At 48.5% G+C, this 16,604-nt stretch overlaps 1 protein-coding gene across 2 annotated transcripts in view; it reads right to left on the bottom strand.

Moving 5' to 3' along the window:
• Window positions 1–16,604, bottom strand: part of LOC147099906 (A disintegrin and metalloproteinase with thrombospondin motifs 7-like) — a 212,358-nt gene that overhangs the window by 189,253 nt on the left and 6,501 nt on the right. For both annotated transcript variants that reach the window (XM_085968401.1, XM_085968400.1), the window contains exon 3: window positions 11,265–11,451. In XM_085968401.1, coding sequence (XP_085824527.1) covers window positions 11,265–11,451 — 187 coding nt within the window. The remainder of the gene's footprint in view (window positions 1–11,264; window positions 11,452–16,604) is intronic.

Genomic DNA, 16,604 nt, shown 5'->3' on the forward strand with positions numbered 1-16,604 from the left:
TACTGAGGGAGTGCCGCACTGTCGGAGGGGCGGTACTGAGAGAGTGCTGCACTGTCGGAGGGTCAATACTGAGGGAGCGCCGCACTGTTGGAGGGTCAATACTGAGGGAGCGCCGCACTGTCGGAGGGGCAATACTGAGGGAGCGCCGCACTGTCGGAGGGGCAATACTGAGGGAGCGCCGCACTGTCAGAGGGGCAGTACTGAGGGAGTGCTGCACTCTCTGAGGTGCCGTCTTTCAGATGAGACGTTAAACCGAGGCACTATTTACAAAGGTGTCCTGGTCAATATTTATCCCTCAACAAAGATCGGGGGGGAAAAAATGATCTGGTGATTTAGTTCAATGCTGTTTGTGGGAGCTTGCTGTGCGCAGATTGATGGCCACGTTTCCTACATTACAACAGGGACTACACTTCAAAAAATAAGTACTTAATTGGCTGTAAGGCGCTTTGGGACTGTATAAATGCAAGTCTTTCTTTCCTTTTTCTTTCTTGATGTTATGTAACCAACGCAGCTCCAGCCAGCTTAATAACCGGCCTCAAGGCATTGTTAGCATAAGTGAGGCAGGTCACTGACATCATGCCTGAAATATGCTCCAATGGGAAGGCAGCAAGTGTTGGCATCCTTACGATGACAATTGTGCTCAAATGTTCCACTCGGGTGCCCAACCCCTTGGACTTGATGATATTCATTACAAGAGCATCTAGCAAGCTGGCTTTCAAATTTATTTTGTAACCTGATCGAGGAGGGAACCACCCAGATGCAAGTTGAAGGAGCTCTACAGCCAGCATTGGCGCTGAATTCATTCGCCGGTCGTTGCTGTGTTCAGTCCCTTTCTCCACGCTCCAATTGTGGATCAATGGAACAGGAGGAGGCCATTCAGCCCCTCGAGCCTGTTCCTACCATTCAATGAGATCATGGCTGATCTGTCTCTTAACTCCACCTACCCGCCTTGGTTCCGTAACCTTTAATACCCTCGCCGAACAAAAATCTTTCAAGCTCAGTTATAACATTTTCAGTTGACTTCCAGCCTCAACAGCTTTTTGGGGGAGAGTGTTCCAGATTTCCACCACCCTTTGTGTGAAGAAGTGCTTCCTGACATCACCCCTGAACGGCCTGGCTCTAATTTTAAGGTTCTGCCCCCTTGTTCTGGACTCCCCCCCACCAGAGAAAATAGTTTCTCTCTCTCCACCCGATCAAATTATCTTAACCATCTCAACTATATCACCCATTTCATCTTTTAAACTCAAGGGAATATAAGCCTAGTCTATGCAATCTGTCCTCATAATTTAACTCTTTTTGCCCCCTGGTATCATTCAAGTGAAAGTCTTGTGTAGATGTAAGAATCCAAATAAACCCTCGAGGTGGGTGTGGTTCAGAAGCTTCTTTTTCGAACAGTAAAAATAAATATCTTGTTTTCCACCTCCCCCCCCCGCCCCCCCACCCCTCGCAATGCCCTCCCCATCTCTCGTGAGGGCACGGACTCTCGCCAGTCTACCTGCTGCTAGCCAGCGAGGCACTGAGCGGGTTAATACGCATCTGCCACCTGTCCTGGTCAGACTGAAAATCTCCCACCCAAGGAACGCCGGCCAGCTCTCCTGGCCAAATCACGGGGACGAGCCTTACTTCAGTATATAAATCGGGGCCCTAGGACCATGTACCAGTGGCCAGAGGGACTGAGGAGGCCACTCCTAGAAACATAGAAGATAGGAGTAGGAGGAGGCCATTCGGCCCCTCGAGCTCACGCCGCCATTTAATGAGATCATGGCTGATCATCCAAACTCAGTACCCTGTCCCTGCTTTCTCCCCATATCCCTTGATCCCTTTAGCCTCAAGAAATATATCTAACTCCTTCTTGAATATATTTAATGAATTGGCCTCAACTGCCCTGTGTGGCAGAGAATTCCACAGGTTCATCACTCTCTGGTTGAAGAAATTCCTCCTCATCTCAGTCCTAAATGGCTTACCCCTTATCCTTAGACTGTGACCCCTGAAGCAGCAAACAGCGGCCCCGACAGCGGGGAGCGTGCGGGGGAGCTCGGTAGCAGGCGAAGAACCCAGGCAAGGCCGGGGACATGGAGGCGGCAACAGAAATTTAGCCGGCTGGTCCATGGCCTGAATTGGTGCCGCAAATATTAATTGCACTGCATGGGACCACCACCACCTCCAAGCTTCCCTCCAAGTCACACACCATCCTGACTTGGAAATATATCGGCCGTTCCTTCATCGACACTGGGTCAAAATCCTGGAACTCCCTCCCCAACAGCACTGTGGGAGTACCTTCACCACACGGACTGCAGCGGTTCAAGAAGGCAGCTCCCCACCACCTTCTTGAGGGGCAACTAGGGATGGGCAATAAATGCCGGCCTTGCCAGCGACGTCCACATCCCATGAATGAATAAATTCAAAAACAATTAAGAGCTCGTCATTAGGCCAAGGAAAGGTTACAATGGAGCACAAAGGCTCGGATACAGGAGAACAGAGACACGGTGAAGGACTGGAAACTGGCGATCGGACACTACTTTGTTTTCTCAGCTTACTGAAGCGATGAAGTAAATCCTTCCCTCCTTGGGCTTGTTGCCCAATGGGATTTTCCAGCTCTGACGCCTGGAAGCTGACGTTTAGGCAGAAAGGTTGTGAGCAATAAAGACGGGCATTTTCCACTGAGCTTCACTGACTTTGAGCAGGGCAGGTTGTCGCATGAAAGGAGGGGATGAAAATTAGATCTGATGAGAAGGGTGGGCAGCTAGGGTTGCCAACTCTGGTTGGATGTATTCCTGGAGGCTTCATGATATGACGTCCCGCCCCCCACACTCCCGCCACTGGTCCATCCTCGTGGCACATCATCTTCCCACGGCCAATTGGAAAGCGAACAGACTCTTCATGAACCAATTGGATGATTCTTGACTGTCAACAACATTTTTTCCCCCAACTCCTGTATTTTTATAACCAGTAAACCAAAGTGTTCAAAGAAAATGAAAAACAAGAGTTATTTTTAACGCCCCTGTGATTTTTCTCCTGGTTTTTGCTCGTGGCCGTGTCCTGGAGATTAACCTTCAATTCCTGGAGGATTGGCAGCACGAAATACATCGGAAGTATTTTTGGTTTGTTTCACTTCCTTCAATTCTTGCTTTGGGTCATTCCCCAAACAAGATGGAATCAGAGAATGGTTACAGCACAGAAGGAGGCCATTCGGCCCGTCGAGCCCGTGCCGGCCCTCTGCAAGAGCACTTCAGCTAGTCCCACTCCCCCGCCCTTCCCCCTGCAAATCTTTTTCATTCAGGTTCCATAAATGAAAGAGGAATACGGATATTTAATGGATCAAGAGTTAAAATTAACACCAAGGATACATCAACAAGTCTAGTTTCTCTGGTCAAATATAGAGACATTAAACTGAGGCCCCGTCTGCTCTCTCAGGTGGATGTAAAAGATCCCACTGCGCTATTTTGAAGAAGAGCAGAGGGGAGTTCTCCCCGGTGTTAATATTTATCCCTCAACCAACATCACTAAAAAACAGATTATCTGGTCAGTATAACATTGCTGTTTGTGGGAGCTTGCTGTGCACAAATTGGCTGCCGCGTTTCCTACATTACAACAGTGACTACACTCCAAAAAGTACTTCATTGGCTGTAAAGCGCTTTGGGCCGTCCGGTGGTCGTGAAAGGCGCTATAGAAATGCAAGTTCTTTCTTTTTGTGTTAAACCCTACGCCAGATGTTGCAGAAACCACTAAACTACCCCGATCCTTCTGAGGTGCAATGTTCCACATGACGGTAATTGGGCAGTAAACTGATGGACAATCTGAGTCACTGCCTCAAGTAGTTTCTCGACCTTTCGGAGATATTCTCCTGGGAGCTTTGTCACATCCCGCAGCAGGAAGAGGATGTTCTACAACAATGCAGAGCTCGGCCTTGCTGCGCTCGCGCGGGCAATAGCGTCAGCTAACAGGAAGAAAGTGCTTCATTCAGAAACAGTGTGCTCTGTTTGACGCCTCTGCCTCGGCACATCTGCTGCTGGAACCAGTCATCCGGGCCTTTGTTACATGCAGACTTGTTTATTCCGACGCTCTCCTGGCCGGCCTCTCACCTTTCAACTTCCGTAAACTTGAGCTCATCCGAAACTCTGCTGCCCGTGTCCTAACTCGCACCGAGTCCCATTCACCCATCACCCCCTCTGCTCGCTGACCTGCATTGACTTCCGGTCCGGCAACGCCTCAATTTTTAAATTCCTTGTTTTCAAATCCCGCCATGGCCCTCGCCGCCTCCCTATCTCTGTAACCTCCTCCAGCCCCCACAGCCCTCCGTGATCTCTGCGCTCCTTCAATTCCGGCCTCTTGCGCATCCCCCAATTTTCATCGCTCTACCATTGGCGGCCGTGCCTTCAGCTGCCTGGACCCTAAGCTCTGGAATTCCCTCCCTAAACCCTCTCCACCTCTCTCTCCTCCTTTAAGACACTGCTTAAAACCGACCTCTTTGATCTAGCATCTGTTCTAATATCTCCTTATGTGGCTCGGTGTCAAATTCTGTCTGATTACGCTCCTGTGAAGCACCCTGGGACGTTTTACTATGTTAAAGGCACTATCTAAATGCAAGTTGTTGCTGTTGCTGTCAGTATGCAGGAGAGTCCTTCCACCCTGGTGGAAAATGGAAATTGTCAGATAACGAGGATCCCAGAAAATGTGGTGTTACGTGTAAGATGATAAAAGAGCACGGCAATGTCCTTGTCCCGCAAAACGTCCGGCTGATAATCGAGAATTACATCGAATTTACAGCACAGAAGCAGGCCATTCGGCTCACCTGGTCCACGTTGGTGTTTGTGCTCCATACACGAGCCTCCTCCCACCCCTACTTCATCTCCCCCTATCAGAGAAGGCGGGTAGTCACACTGCGTGCTCGAGCTCCATTACCCTCGGCATTAGCAGAGTTAAGCAATGATGCGGGATCTGGAGATCTATTCTGGGTGTAGCCCAGTCCATGGAAAACTGGAACAGCTGCTACATGGCTGAGCTCATTCCAACTTTTGTCTTTATATCTCCTGTAAGGATAACGCACGACTTGGAGCAAAGTATCAGAAACCCAAATCGCCATTCAACGCACAGATTGCTGCACTGTTGTCTCCCAGAGACTGACATTTTTTATTTAAAGAAAAGCATTTATATTTTACAAAGGCTCCACTGTTTACACCCCCCCCCCCCCATGTGCTTGCACTGTTAAAGATGTTTGAGCAAACTAGTCTCCACCTCCTGAAGTTGCCAAGTTTTGCATCCATTGTAGGGGAGTGAAATTTATTCCTCCAAGTGACTTTTTTGCTAAAATTACTGAATGAAAGGAAGGTCTCGAAGGGCTGGACAGCGTCCCTATTGAGAGATTATTCCAGTTTAACAGCTTGGGAAGGACCAGGGGGACAGGGGTTTAAACTCCCCAAGAGTGGGAACAGGCTGATGTCGGGCGGTTCTTCTTTCCCCAGAGAGGAGTGAGCCTCTGGGATGTGTTGCCTGGTGTGGTGGGTGCTGACTCTCTCTATACCTGCAAAAGGGAGCTGGACCGGTTCCTGACTGGGGCAGAGATCTCATCATAGAGAAGGTCAGTGTCGTTATAGGGAACACTGGGTCCGTGTGATCTCCCGGACTGGTTTCCATCGCCTGCGGGGGTCGGAGAGGAATTCTCCAGAGTATATTTTCCCTGATTGGCCCTGGGATTGGGATTTATTGCCTCTACTAGGAGATTACACGGCTGGGGGTGGGGAGAATGTGTTTAGTCATGATGCTCCAGCCTTTCATGACCTCAAGACATCCCAAAGCGCTTTACAGCCAATGAGGTACTTTTGAAGTGTAGTCACTGTTGTAATGTAGGAAACGTGGCAGCCAATTGCGCACAGCAAGCTCCCACAAACAGCAATGTGATAATGACCAGATAATTGGTTTTAATGATGTTGGTTGAGGGATAAATATTGGCTCCAGGACACCGGGGAGAACTTCCCTGCCCTTCTTCGATGTAAGCCATGGGATCTTTTACACCCACCTGAGAGAGCAGTCGAGGCCTCAGTTTTAACATCTCACCCGAAAGTCGGCACCTCCGACAGTGCAGCGCTCCCTCAGTACTGGCACTGGGAGTGTCAGCCTGGATTATGTGCTGAAGTCTCTGAAGTGGGGCTCGAAAACCCATGAGCTTCTGACTCAGAGGCGAGAGCTCTGCCCACTGAGCCATGGCTGATACCGCCCCTCAATTCCCCTGCCCAGTGGAAGGATGATTGTTGAGCTAATTTACTCTCTCTCTCGCTCACAACTCCAAGCAGTGGGTATATGAGCTGGAGGGGATTACAATCAGGCGAGTTGAGCTCTCAAGCTCATTATTTAACTTCACCTCATGCCAAAATAATCAAAATTCATTCTAATCCGATTTATCAACAGCTCTGTGAAGAACTGTTTTGAGTTTTTAACTTCCCTTCCAATCTAGATGGCAGCACGCAGGGTCAGAACACAGCTGGTTGTACCTCCATGTACACTACAGGGTGAACCGTATTTACTGGGCGCGCATGCCACAGATTCTTGATTTTACATAAGCTTTGTGTTTGTCGTTTGCTCTCCCAGTGAGTGTAGGAGGGAGGAGGTGGCATATTTACATACAAATTCATCTGGAAAAATTAGAAACACATTCTCTAATCCAAAATATCTGCCGTAATCCAGCAGAAAACGGAGGCATCCCAGCATTTAACCTAATGTTTACTCTGCTGCCCCGTGTCCTAACTCGCACCCAGTCCCGTTCACCCATCACCCCCTGAGCTCGCTGCCCCGTGTCCTAACTCACACCCAGTCCCATTCACCCATCACCCCCTGAGCTCGCTGCCCCGTGTCCTAACTCGCACCAGGTCCCGTTCACCCATCACCCCCTGTGCTCACTGCCCCGTGTCCTAACTCGCACCGAGTCCCGTTCATCCATCACCCCGTGCTCACTGCCCCGTGTCCTAACTCACACCCAGTCCCGTTCACCCATCACCCCCTGAGCTCGCTGCCCCGTGTCCTAACTCGCACCAGGTCCCGTTCACCCATCACCCCTGTGCTCACTGCCCCATGTCCTAACTTGCACCGAGTCCCGTTCATCCATCACTCCGTGCTCACTGCCCCGTGTCCTAACTCGCACCCAGTCCTGTTCAGCCATCGCCCCCTGTGCTCGCTGCCCCGTGTCCTAACTCGCACCCAGTCCCGTTCACCCATCGCCCCCTGAGCTCGCTGCCCCATGTCCTAACTCGCACCAAGTCCCATTCATCCATCGCCCCTGTGCTTGCTGACCTGTCCAGACACGCCTCGAATTTAAGATTCTCATCCTTGTTTTCAAATCCCTCCATGGCCGCGACCCTCCCTATCTCTGTAACCTCCTCTAGCCCTACAACCCGCCCGAGATCTCTGCGCTCCTCCAAATTATGGCCTCTTGCACATCCCCAACTTTCTTTGTCCCACCATTGGCGGCCGTGCCTACAGCTGTCTAGGCCCTAAGCTCTGGAATTTCCTCCCTAAACCTCTCCGCCTCTCTACCTCTCTCTCCTCCTTAAAACATACCTCTCTGACCAAGCTTTTGGTCACCTGTCCTAATGACTCCTTCTTTGGCTCGGTGTCAATTTTCTGTCTGATAATCGCTCCTGTGAAGCGCCTTGGGAGGTTTTACTACGTTGAAGGCGCTATATAAATGCAAGTTGTGGTTGTCATAGTCTCAGCAAGGTTATATCGGAATACATTTCTTTCTTCTCCAATTTCCTTCTCTCCCATCTAGAAAGTGTGGAGTTCCCTCACCAGGGTACAGTTTCCAAAGTACCAGCTGTGCCACGATACTTAAACCAAGTGTTCAATAGACAAATATGAGCCTGTCCTCCATAAAGGTCACTATGCAGCAACCTGGTGCTGGGAGCTTAGTAGACTGAAGTGGGGAAAGAGTTAAAATAACATTGCTGGCAGCTCACAGAATGGTGTAAGAGAGACAATTGTTAACATGAAAGACCACATCCATAAGGTGTGGTCAAGATAACCGACCATTAAGACTAAAAACACAGTTGAGACATGGGGCTGGATTTTGTCAATGGGGACGTGATGGAGGCGGGACTCCCACTTTTTGAGTTGTAGTCCCGCCTCCATCGATTTGTGGCCAACCCACGCGATTTTCCCTTGATTGACCTTGTTGAGCCCGCCTAGCGGGCTCAGCAGGCCAATTAAGGGACACCCGGTTACAGGTGACGTCAGGGATTGACATTTCATCTGTCAAGAGCTTTTGACAGGTGAAATATCAGCGTTTGACAGCTCTGTGAAGCTGCCAAACACTGACAATCTGACTTCTAACTTGAGTCCTTCTCCACAGACTCAGTTAGAAATCTCTCCAGAACAGAAAGCAGAATGCCGCAACTTTTGACAGCTGGCGGCCATTCTGCTTTCTGTGCTGCTGAGATGAGGGACTCCCGAGACCTGAAGGAAGGAAGCCTGCATTAGTAAGTAAAACTTTATTTAAACACTTTACACACACCAAACACACTTACCTCTGCACTCATGCACCCATCATTCACCTGAACACCGGACATCTCGAACCCTCCAAGCCCTTCAGCCCGACGGTCCACCTCGCTAACTTGGCGTGGTTTGGAGCCGTTGGGCAGCCCACACTTCAGGGCTAAAAATAGGGATTAGGCCAAAAACTGCCTGTTAACTACCTGTTAACAACTGGTTCACCAAATGTCCTCTAGGGCAGGAAACCTGCCGTCCTTACCCGGTCTGGGCCTATACGTGACTCCAGTCCCACACCAACATGGTTGACTTTTAACTGCTCTCTGAAGTGGCCCAGCAAATCACTCAGTTGTTCAGGGCAACTAGGGATGTGAAATAAATGCCGGCCTCGAGTTAAATTGAATAAATATTTCAAGCAGATGATGATACAGAGCTATGGGGTGAGAACATAGAATTACATCGAATTTACAGCACAGAAATAACCCATTCGGCCCAACAGGTCCGTGCCGGTGTTTATGCTCCACGCGAGCCTCCTCCTGCCCTACTTCAACTAACTCTATCAGAATATCCTTCTATTCCTTTCTCCCTCATGTGTTTATCCAGCTTCCCCTTAAATGCATCGCTGCTATTCGCCTCAACCGCTCCCTGTGGTAGCGAGTTCCACATTCTCACCACTCTCTGGGTGAAGAAGTTTCTCCTGAATTCCCTATTAGATTTATTAGTGACTATCTTATATTTATGGCCCCTAGTTTTGGACTCCGCCGCCCACAAGCAGAAACATCTTCTCTAGGTATACGTCTACAGGGCAGTAGGCTTAGGTTTGGATTGCACTAGCAGAGAGCCAGCACAGACACGATGGGCCGAATGGCCTCCTTCTGTGCTGGAACCCTCCCAGGTTCTATTAAAACACGATGGCCAGAGGTTTTGTTTGCACGCAGCAGCATATTGGCCGCAGAAACCTACCTCGTGAAGTGGTCCTTCGTGCCTCAGGGACACTTGGCACAGTCTCATTTAGTGTTACAGCAAGGCAGGCTTATATCAGTGCAACAGGAGGCAGCAACATCTGAGGGAAGTCGAGGTAGCATCCCCGAAACAATGGTAAAATATGGTGACTGCAACTGCTCACCTTCTTTCAGCTCTTTAAATGACATTGCTACAACTTTTACTGGAGTAACTGCCTTCAGTTCTGGGCACCGCACCTCAGGAATTATATATTGGCCTTGGAGAGGGTGCAGCCCAGATTCACCAGAATGAGACTGGGGTTACATTAGGAGGACAGGTTGCACAGACTAGGCTTGTATTCCCTCGAGTTTAGAAGATTGAGGGGTGATCTAATTGAAGGGTTTAAGATGATGAAAGGATTTGATATGGCAGAGAGAGAGAAACTATTTCCTCTGGTGGGGGGTGTCCAGAACAAGGCAGCAGAACCTTAAAATTAGAGCCAGGCCGTTCAGGGGTGATGTCAGGAAGCACTTCTTCACACAAAGGGGAGTGGAAATCTGGAACTGTATCCCTCAAAAAGCTGTTGAGGCTGGGGGTCAATTGAAAATTTCAAAACAGAGATTGATAGATTTTTGTTAGGCAAGGGTTACGGAACCAAGGCGGGTCGATGGAGTTAACATATAGTTCAGCCATGATCTAATTGAATGGCGGAACAATCTCGTGGGGCTGAATGGCCTCCTCCTGTTCCTATGAACCTAACCCAATTACAAAAAGATAGGTATGACTTATATACGGGAGGAAATTGTACACCTGTTTTTACGGTAAGTAATAGTTTTATTAGATTGAAATGAGACTTGCTGCCTCATTCACTAAACCTTGGCTCGATCTTACTAAATATTTAATATTAGTGCAAAGTTTACTTGGATCTCAGTGAAAGAATGTAGGGAATTAAACAAAGAGCGAGTGCAGGCATGTAAGGAGAAGGGATATAAAGCACAAGAGGGTTACAGAAAGAAAATGCAATTTTCACATCCTGACATGTAGGGCGTAGTTGAGAGTTAGCGAATCAGGAGCAGGCAGTCGGAGTGAGCGGGTCAGAGGGAGAGGGTCAGAGGGAGAGGGTCGGAGGGAGAGGGTCGGAGGGAGAGGGTCGGAGGGAGAGGGTCGGAGGGAGAGGGTCGGAGGGAGAGGGTCGGAGGGAGAGGAACAGAGGGAGAGGAACAGAGGGAGAAGGTCAAATGGACAGGGTCGGAGGGAGAGGGTCAGAGGGAGAGGGTCGGAGGGAGAGGACCTGAGGGTCAGGGTCAGAGGGTTAGAGGAACAGGGTCAGAGGGACAGGGTCGACAGTGAGAAGTTTATGCTGTGCTCCCCCAGGATATACATTACATTCTAATAATCCACCCATTTGTTCAGATCTAATTGGATAGCTCTTTCAAAGAGCCAGCACCGGCACGATGGGCCAAATGGCCTCCTTCTGTGCAGTAACATTCTATGATTATATGACATAACCGTGCCGATGTGCTGAACTTGCCGGGTGCATTTAGCAGGTCATCGCGGGCAGCTGTCCTGATGGCACATTGAGCAACCCATGGCAAGGTGGCTCTTCACTGCTGTTGGAATATATGATTTATATTTAAGCGTGCAGCCGAGAGCAGGAATCAGTGTGCTTGCTGTCAGCCGCAGCCTTGTAACATAGAAGCACCTAATGGGAACCGACAACCGCTACATTCTCAATGTCCAACCTTCACGCTGGATTTTTTTTTTGCCTCAAGTTTTGCCAGAGACATGAGTAACTCCATCTGCTGCGAGAACCCGAATGGCTCAAACCGTGTAAGTGGGCTTACCCGACACACCACACGCTCCATTCTCTTCAGGGCTCTTGTTCTTCGTCCAGTGGGGGTCCTGCATTCCCTCCGCGTCGGGAGCGTGCCGTTTGTAAATCACATGGGGCTGCACCGTGGCTTCCTCCCAGGGGGGTCCCTCTAAAGGTTCAATGAAGTAATCTTCATCTGACAATCGGAATACACCTTTCTGAAAGCACAAAGGAAGAGCTTCAGATAACGTCTTCTCTTTATGTAGCACCTTCTCACAGAGCTGGGCAATATAAGGAATGACTTACTGTAAAGTGCAGTGACTGTTGTTATGCAGATAAGACACACAGCAAGATCCCACAAATAGCAACGGCCATTTAATCTATTTTTGGTGTTGGTCGAGGAAGGGAGGGATGGTGGGTGGGGACACCAAGAGATCTTAGTGTTCTTCTTCAAAGAGTGCGATGGGATTTTTAACTTCCACCTACACTACCAAAACATACAGCTTAATGTCTCATATGAAATACAGCACCTCTGGGAATGCAGCACTCCCTCAGTATTGGGCTGAGTGTAGTTATCCTGATATCTCCGACAAGGAGGGTCCAGGTAAAAGAGAAAAAAAACAACTTTCATTTATATAGCACACACATCACTCAGTGCCTCACATACAGTAAACTCTTGTTTAAACAGCACTTAATCATCCGGAATTCTTTAATAACCGGCAAAATAGATAACCGGTAACCTTGCCGAATCCATTCATTTTTCGTATTTCCGAGTCCGAGTTTCCCGCGGTGACCGAGTTAGTCAGTGGTTTTTATTTTTTTGTGTTACAAATGGCCGACCTCTCTGTTATCCGGAATTTTCCATCAACCAGCACCATCCCCGTAGGTGCCGGATACGAAAGAGTTTACCGTACATTGAAATCCAGTGACTCACGCAGCTACTTTGCACACAGCAAGATCCAAGAAACGACAATGAGACAAAAGACCATTCAATCCATTCTTCGTGGTCATTGTTAAAGGAGGAATGTTGACCAAAGCACCAGGAGGACTTTCCTCAAATGGAGCCATGGGATCTTTCAACTTGCACTAGAACAGGCAGACAGGTCTGGGCTCAACATCTCATCTAAAGGACAACACTTCTGACAATGCCGTGCTCCCCTTGAGTGCCAGCCTTGAATAGAAGTTCAAGGTCTGAAGTGGGGCTGGAGCCCCATAACCTTCTGACTTAAAGGCGAAGAGAACTTCCAACTGAGTGAGCCAAGCTGACACACACGGCAGAAATGTGATTTGGCTGCTATGCTACCTTGATACTTGCACCAAGCCCCGTTCACCCATCACCCCCTGTGCTCGCTGCCCGTGTCCTAACTCGCACTGAGCCCCGTTCACCCATCACCCCCTGTGCTCGCTGACCTACACTGGCTCCCAATCTGGCAACGCCTTGATATTAAAATTCTCATCCTTGTTTTCAAATCCCGCCATGGCCTCGCCCCTCCTCCCTGTCTCTGTAACCTCCTCCAGCCCTACAAACCCTCCGAGATCTCTGTGCTCCTCCAATTCTGGCCTCTTGAGCATCCCCGATTTCCATCGCCCCACCATTGGTGGCCGTGCCTTCAGCTGCCGAGGCCCTAAGCTCTGGAATTCCCTTCCTAAACCTCTCCGCCTCTCTTTCCTCCTATAAGGCGCCTCTAAAACCAACTCTTTGACCCTGTCCTAATGTCTCCTTATGTGGCTCGGTGTTGAGATTTTTTTTGGATTCTTTGTTGCTAACATACACAGGGTTAAGATCAGTCTTTGCTAGCTATTTTTCTGCAAGCTGGAAGGAATTTATGTTTCCTGGCTAATATTCGCACCTCAGGGCAAGGCAGTGGCACTTGCTGCTCTGGAATTCCTTGACATGCATTGCCTGATTGTTGCCATTGTACATGTGGGGGAACCCGGACAGGTTGCCTGAATGGGCATCGATGAGGGAATGTTTGTGTATGATTGAGTCTCTGACTCGTTTCTGTTGAAACACAAGCTGGTTTTAACCTGCTAATAATGTCGGTTGAATGCGGAGGAATTGTGTTCTGCCTGTTCTGAGCTATCTTTGATGACTAGACAGGTGAAGCATTAAGTTTGAAAGACCAGAATTTTTTTTCCACGAGTGGAAAACATCCTATACAACTAAATGAACAATGGATTACCACCCAACACAATTAAGGGAAATGTAGTTTCATTTGCGAATGAGCCTCGTTACAGTACACCTTCAAAGGATTTGGAATGATCCTTCTGTGGCTGAGCTTAGCTGAGAAGTCTGTCTACGGGCAGCAGAGGGTCTGGGCTCGTCTGACCCCATGGCTCTGTTTCACCATGTGAGAAGTGAACATATTATGAAAATAATAGAGGCACTGGAGAAGATGCAAAAAAAATTACAAGGATGTTACCAGAACTGAGAGGTTATAACAATCAGGAAAAATTGAACAGGCTGGGGCTGTTTTCTCTAGAAAAGAGAAGGCTGAGGGGTGACCTGATAGAGGTCTTTAAGATTATGAAAGGGTTTGAACGGTAGATGTGAGAGAAGATGTTTCCACTTGTGGCAGAGTCCAAAACTAGGGGCCATTAATATAAGATTGTCACTAATAAATCCAATAGGGAATTCAGGAGAAACTTCTTTACCCAGAGAGTGGTGAGAATGTGGAACTCACTGCCACAGGGAGTGGTTGAGGTGAAGAGCAGAGATACATTTAAGGGGAAGCTGGATAAACACATGAGGGAGAAAGGAATAGAAGGTTTTGCCGATAGGCTGAGATGAAGTAGGGTGGGAGCAGGCTCGTGTGGAGCATAAACACCGGTATAGACTAGTTGGGCTGAATGGTCTGTCTTTCTGCTGTACATTCTATATAATATGGTATGGGGGAAAAATTCAGTTGGTTTGCGCCTCCCGTTAGCGCCGCTCGCGAAATTGACCAGACATTTTACGGCGGCGCTAAACACTACCGACACGATCTCCTGCGCCCGCAGATCGTGACGTCAGTCAATCGTGCAACACCCCAGTAGTGTCCCGGACTGGATATTAGGTGGCACCCCCTGCCTTACCGCCTGCTGCTAGCAACGACAGGTTGAGGGGAGCATTTTGCAGTCAGGGAGGGACTGGGGGAGCGTTACTTAAAGGCGACCGCTTCCTGCCTTTTTTTGTTGGCGACATTTTTGCACCACGCATTCTGAGAGAGAGAGACTTCTGGAGAGATTCAATGCTGTGTGAAGGAGTTTTGGGTACTGAGCAACACTTTGCAGGTTCATTTTGATTTGACCTTCCTTGCATCGATTTAGAAGAGACTGTGGGGGCTGCACTCTGAGCTCTTTTCCTGGGCCTCTCCATTATTCTTTCCAGCAGATTTGATGTGCAGGTCTCTCCAGGCCGAGATTCAAGGCTGCAATGAGCAGGGTGTGGATGGAGAGCAAGATCGACCCTCCCCTTTAAGAACTGACCGGTGCCAGTGTGTCTGTGTTCCATTGCTGACTGACATCACATGAACTTCGCCAGCACTCTGAGGTAGCGCCTCGCTCCTCGGCATTAGCATCTTAAGAGAGGTGTGTAGCGCCTGATTTAGCGCTCAAATCACCTCCAGGGGCAATAGAAGCCAAGTTTGCAGTCAGAGGCGATAATTAGTGCCAGGCACTAAACTTTGCGCCTGGCCGATAATTGCGCCCCAAATGGGGCGATACCGAATTTCTCCCCCTATATGTTTTCAAGTTACAATATATATTGAGAGCTCAAGGAGAGGCACCTTTACTGCTTTGAAAATATATTATAAAGTGTAGTCAAGTTTATAAATTAAAGAAATGCATTGTCTTATGCTGTTCATTTTCCCATTCTATGTTATAACCTAATTCATGCCTTTATTACCGCCAGACTCGACTATTCCAATTTCAATTCACCGCTCCATTCCCACTCAGACCTCACCATCCTCGGCCTCTTGCATTGTTCCACGGAAGCTCAGCGTACGCTCGAGGAACAGCACCTCATCTTCCGATTAGGCACTTTACAGTCTTCCGGACTCAATATCAAGTTCAGCAATTTCAGATCATAACCTCGGCCCCTATTATATTTTATATATTTTTTATCCACACTTTCGGTTTGTGCCTTTTCCTTTTTTTTCTCTCTCCCACATGGCAGCTGTCTCTCACTCTGCCAGTGCATTTCACACTTCTTCTAGAGCCATCCTTTGTTTCTCTACCTGCCCTATTACCATCTCGTCTCGCCTTGAATATCTCTTAGTGTCTCTTCACCTCACACAGACTTTCCCCTTTGTTCTTTCATCCCCTCCCCCATTTCCCAGCCCCCAAACTTGCGTTTTAATCTGTTTCATTTCCTGCTTTTTTTCTCAGTTCTGATGAAGGGTTTCGACCTGAAACGTTGACTCTGTTTCTCTCTCCACGGATGTTGCCTGGCCTGCTGAGTTTTTCCAGCGTTTTCTGTTGTTATTTCGGATTTCCAGCATCTGCAGTATTTTGCTATCGACTATTCCAATGCTCTCCTGCACCCCACCCCCCCACCCCCGCCACACACACCTTGCACCCTCCGTAAACTTAAGCTCACCCAAAACGCTGCTGCCAGTGTCCGAACTCGCACCCGTTCAACCAACATCACTAAAACAGATCATCTGGTCATTGTCTCATTGCTGTTTGTGGGAGCTTGCTGGGCGCAAATTGGCTGCCGCGTTTCCTACATTACAACAGTGGCTACACTTCAAAAAGTACTTCATTGGCTGTAAAACGATTTGAGACGTCCGGTGGTCGTGAAAGGCGCTGTAGAAATGCAGGTTCTTTCTTTTCTTTTTAATCTGGTAAATGACTTAATGGCCAGTGTCACTTTAACTGATTCTCAGTACCACACAGCGATTGGCTATTTGTACTGTGAATCAAGTCACATCCAATTACTGCTGGTTGGACTCATAAGGAAGGGGGCAGGTGTCAGCCTGATTTAAAATCTAAACACAAGGCGAGCTTTATTGGCTCCAGAGACACATTTCGCTGAGCTGGATCCAGTTCAACAATGCTCCAAGATTTCTGTTGGGAGCCATAATTGGTTCAGTGGCTGCAGTCTGTGGAAGAGTCAGACTGGAGTAAGTTCCGAACAGCGTGCTGTGCATGTTAAAGTAATACTGGGCAAGTTAATCTTCATTCCTCACGATTAGTACAAGGAAGAAATCAGCAACTGTTTCAATCATAAATACATAAAAGGAAGTAAAACAAAGTTGCACATTTGAAATAAAAATGGAAAGGTCGATAGGTTACAATTGAAAGAAAGAAACACTTGTATTTCTACAGCGCCTCTAACCGCCTCCGGACGTCCCAAAGCACTTTACAGCCAATGAAGTGCTTTTCAAGT

This window comes from Somniosus microcephalus, chromosome 27, assembly GCF_052327205.1.
Source record: "Somniosus microcephalus isolate GS21.2 chromosome 27, FLI_Smic_1.0, whole genome shotgun sequence".
Classification (NCBI taxonomy): Eukaryota; Metazoa; Chordata; class Chondrichthyes; order Squaliformes; family Somniosidae; genus Somniosus; species Somniosus microcephalus.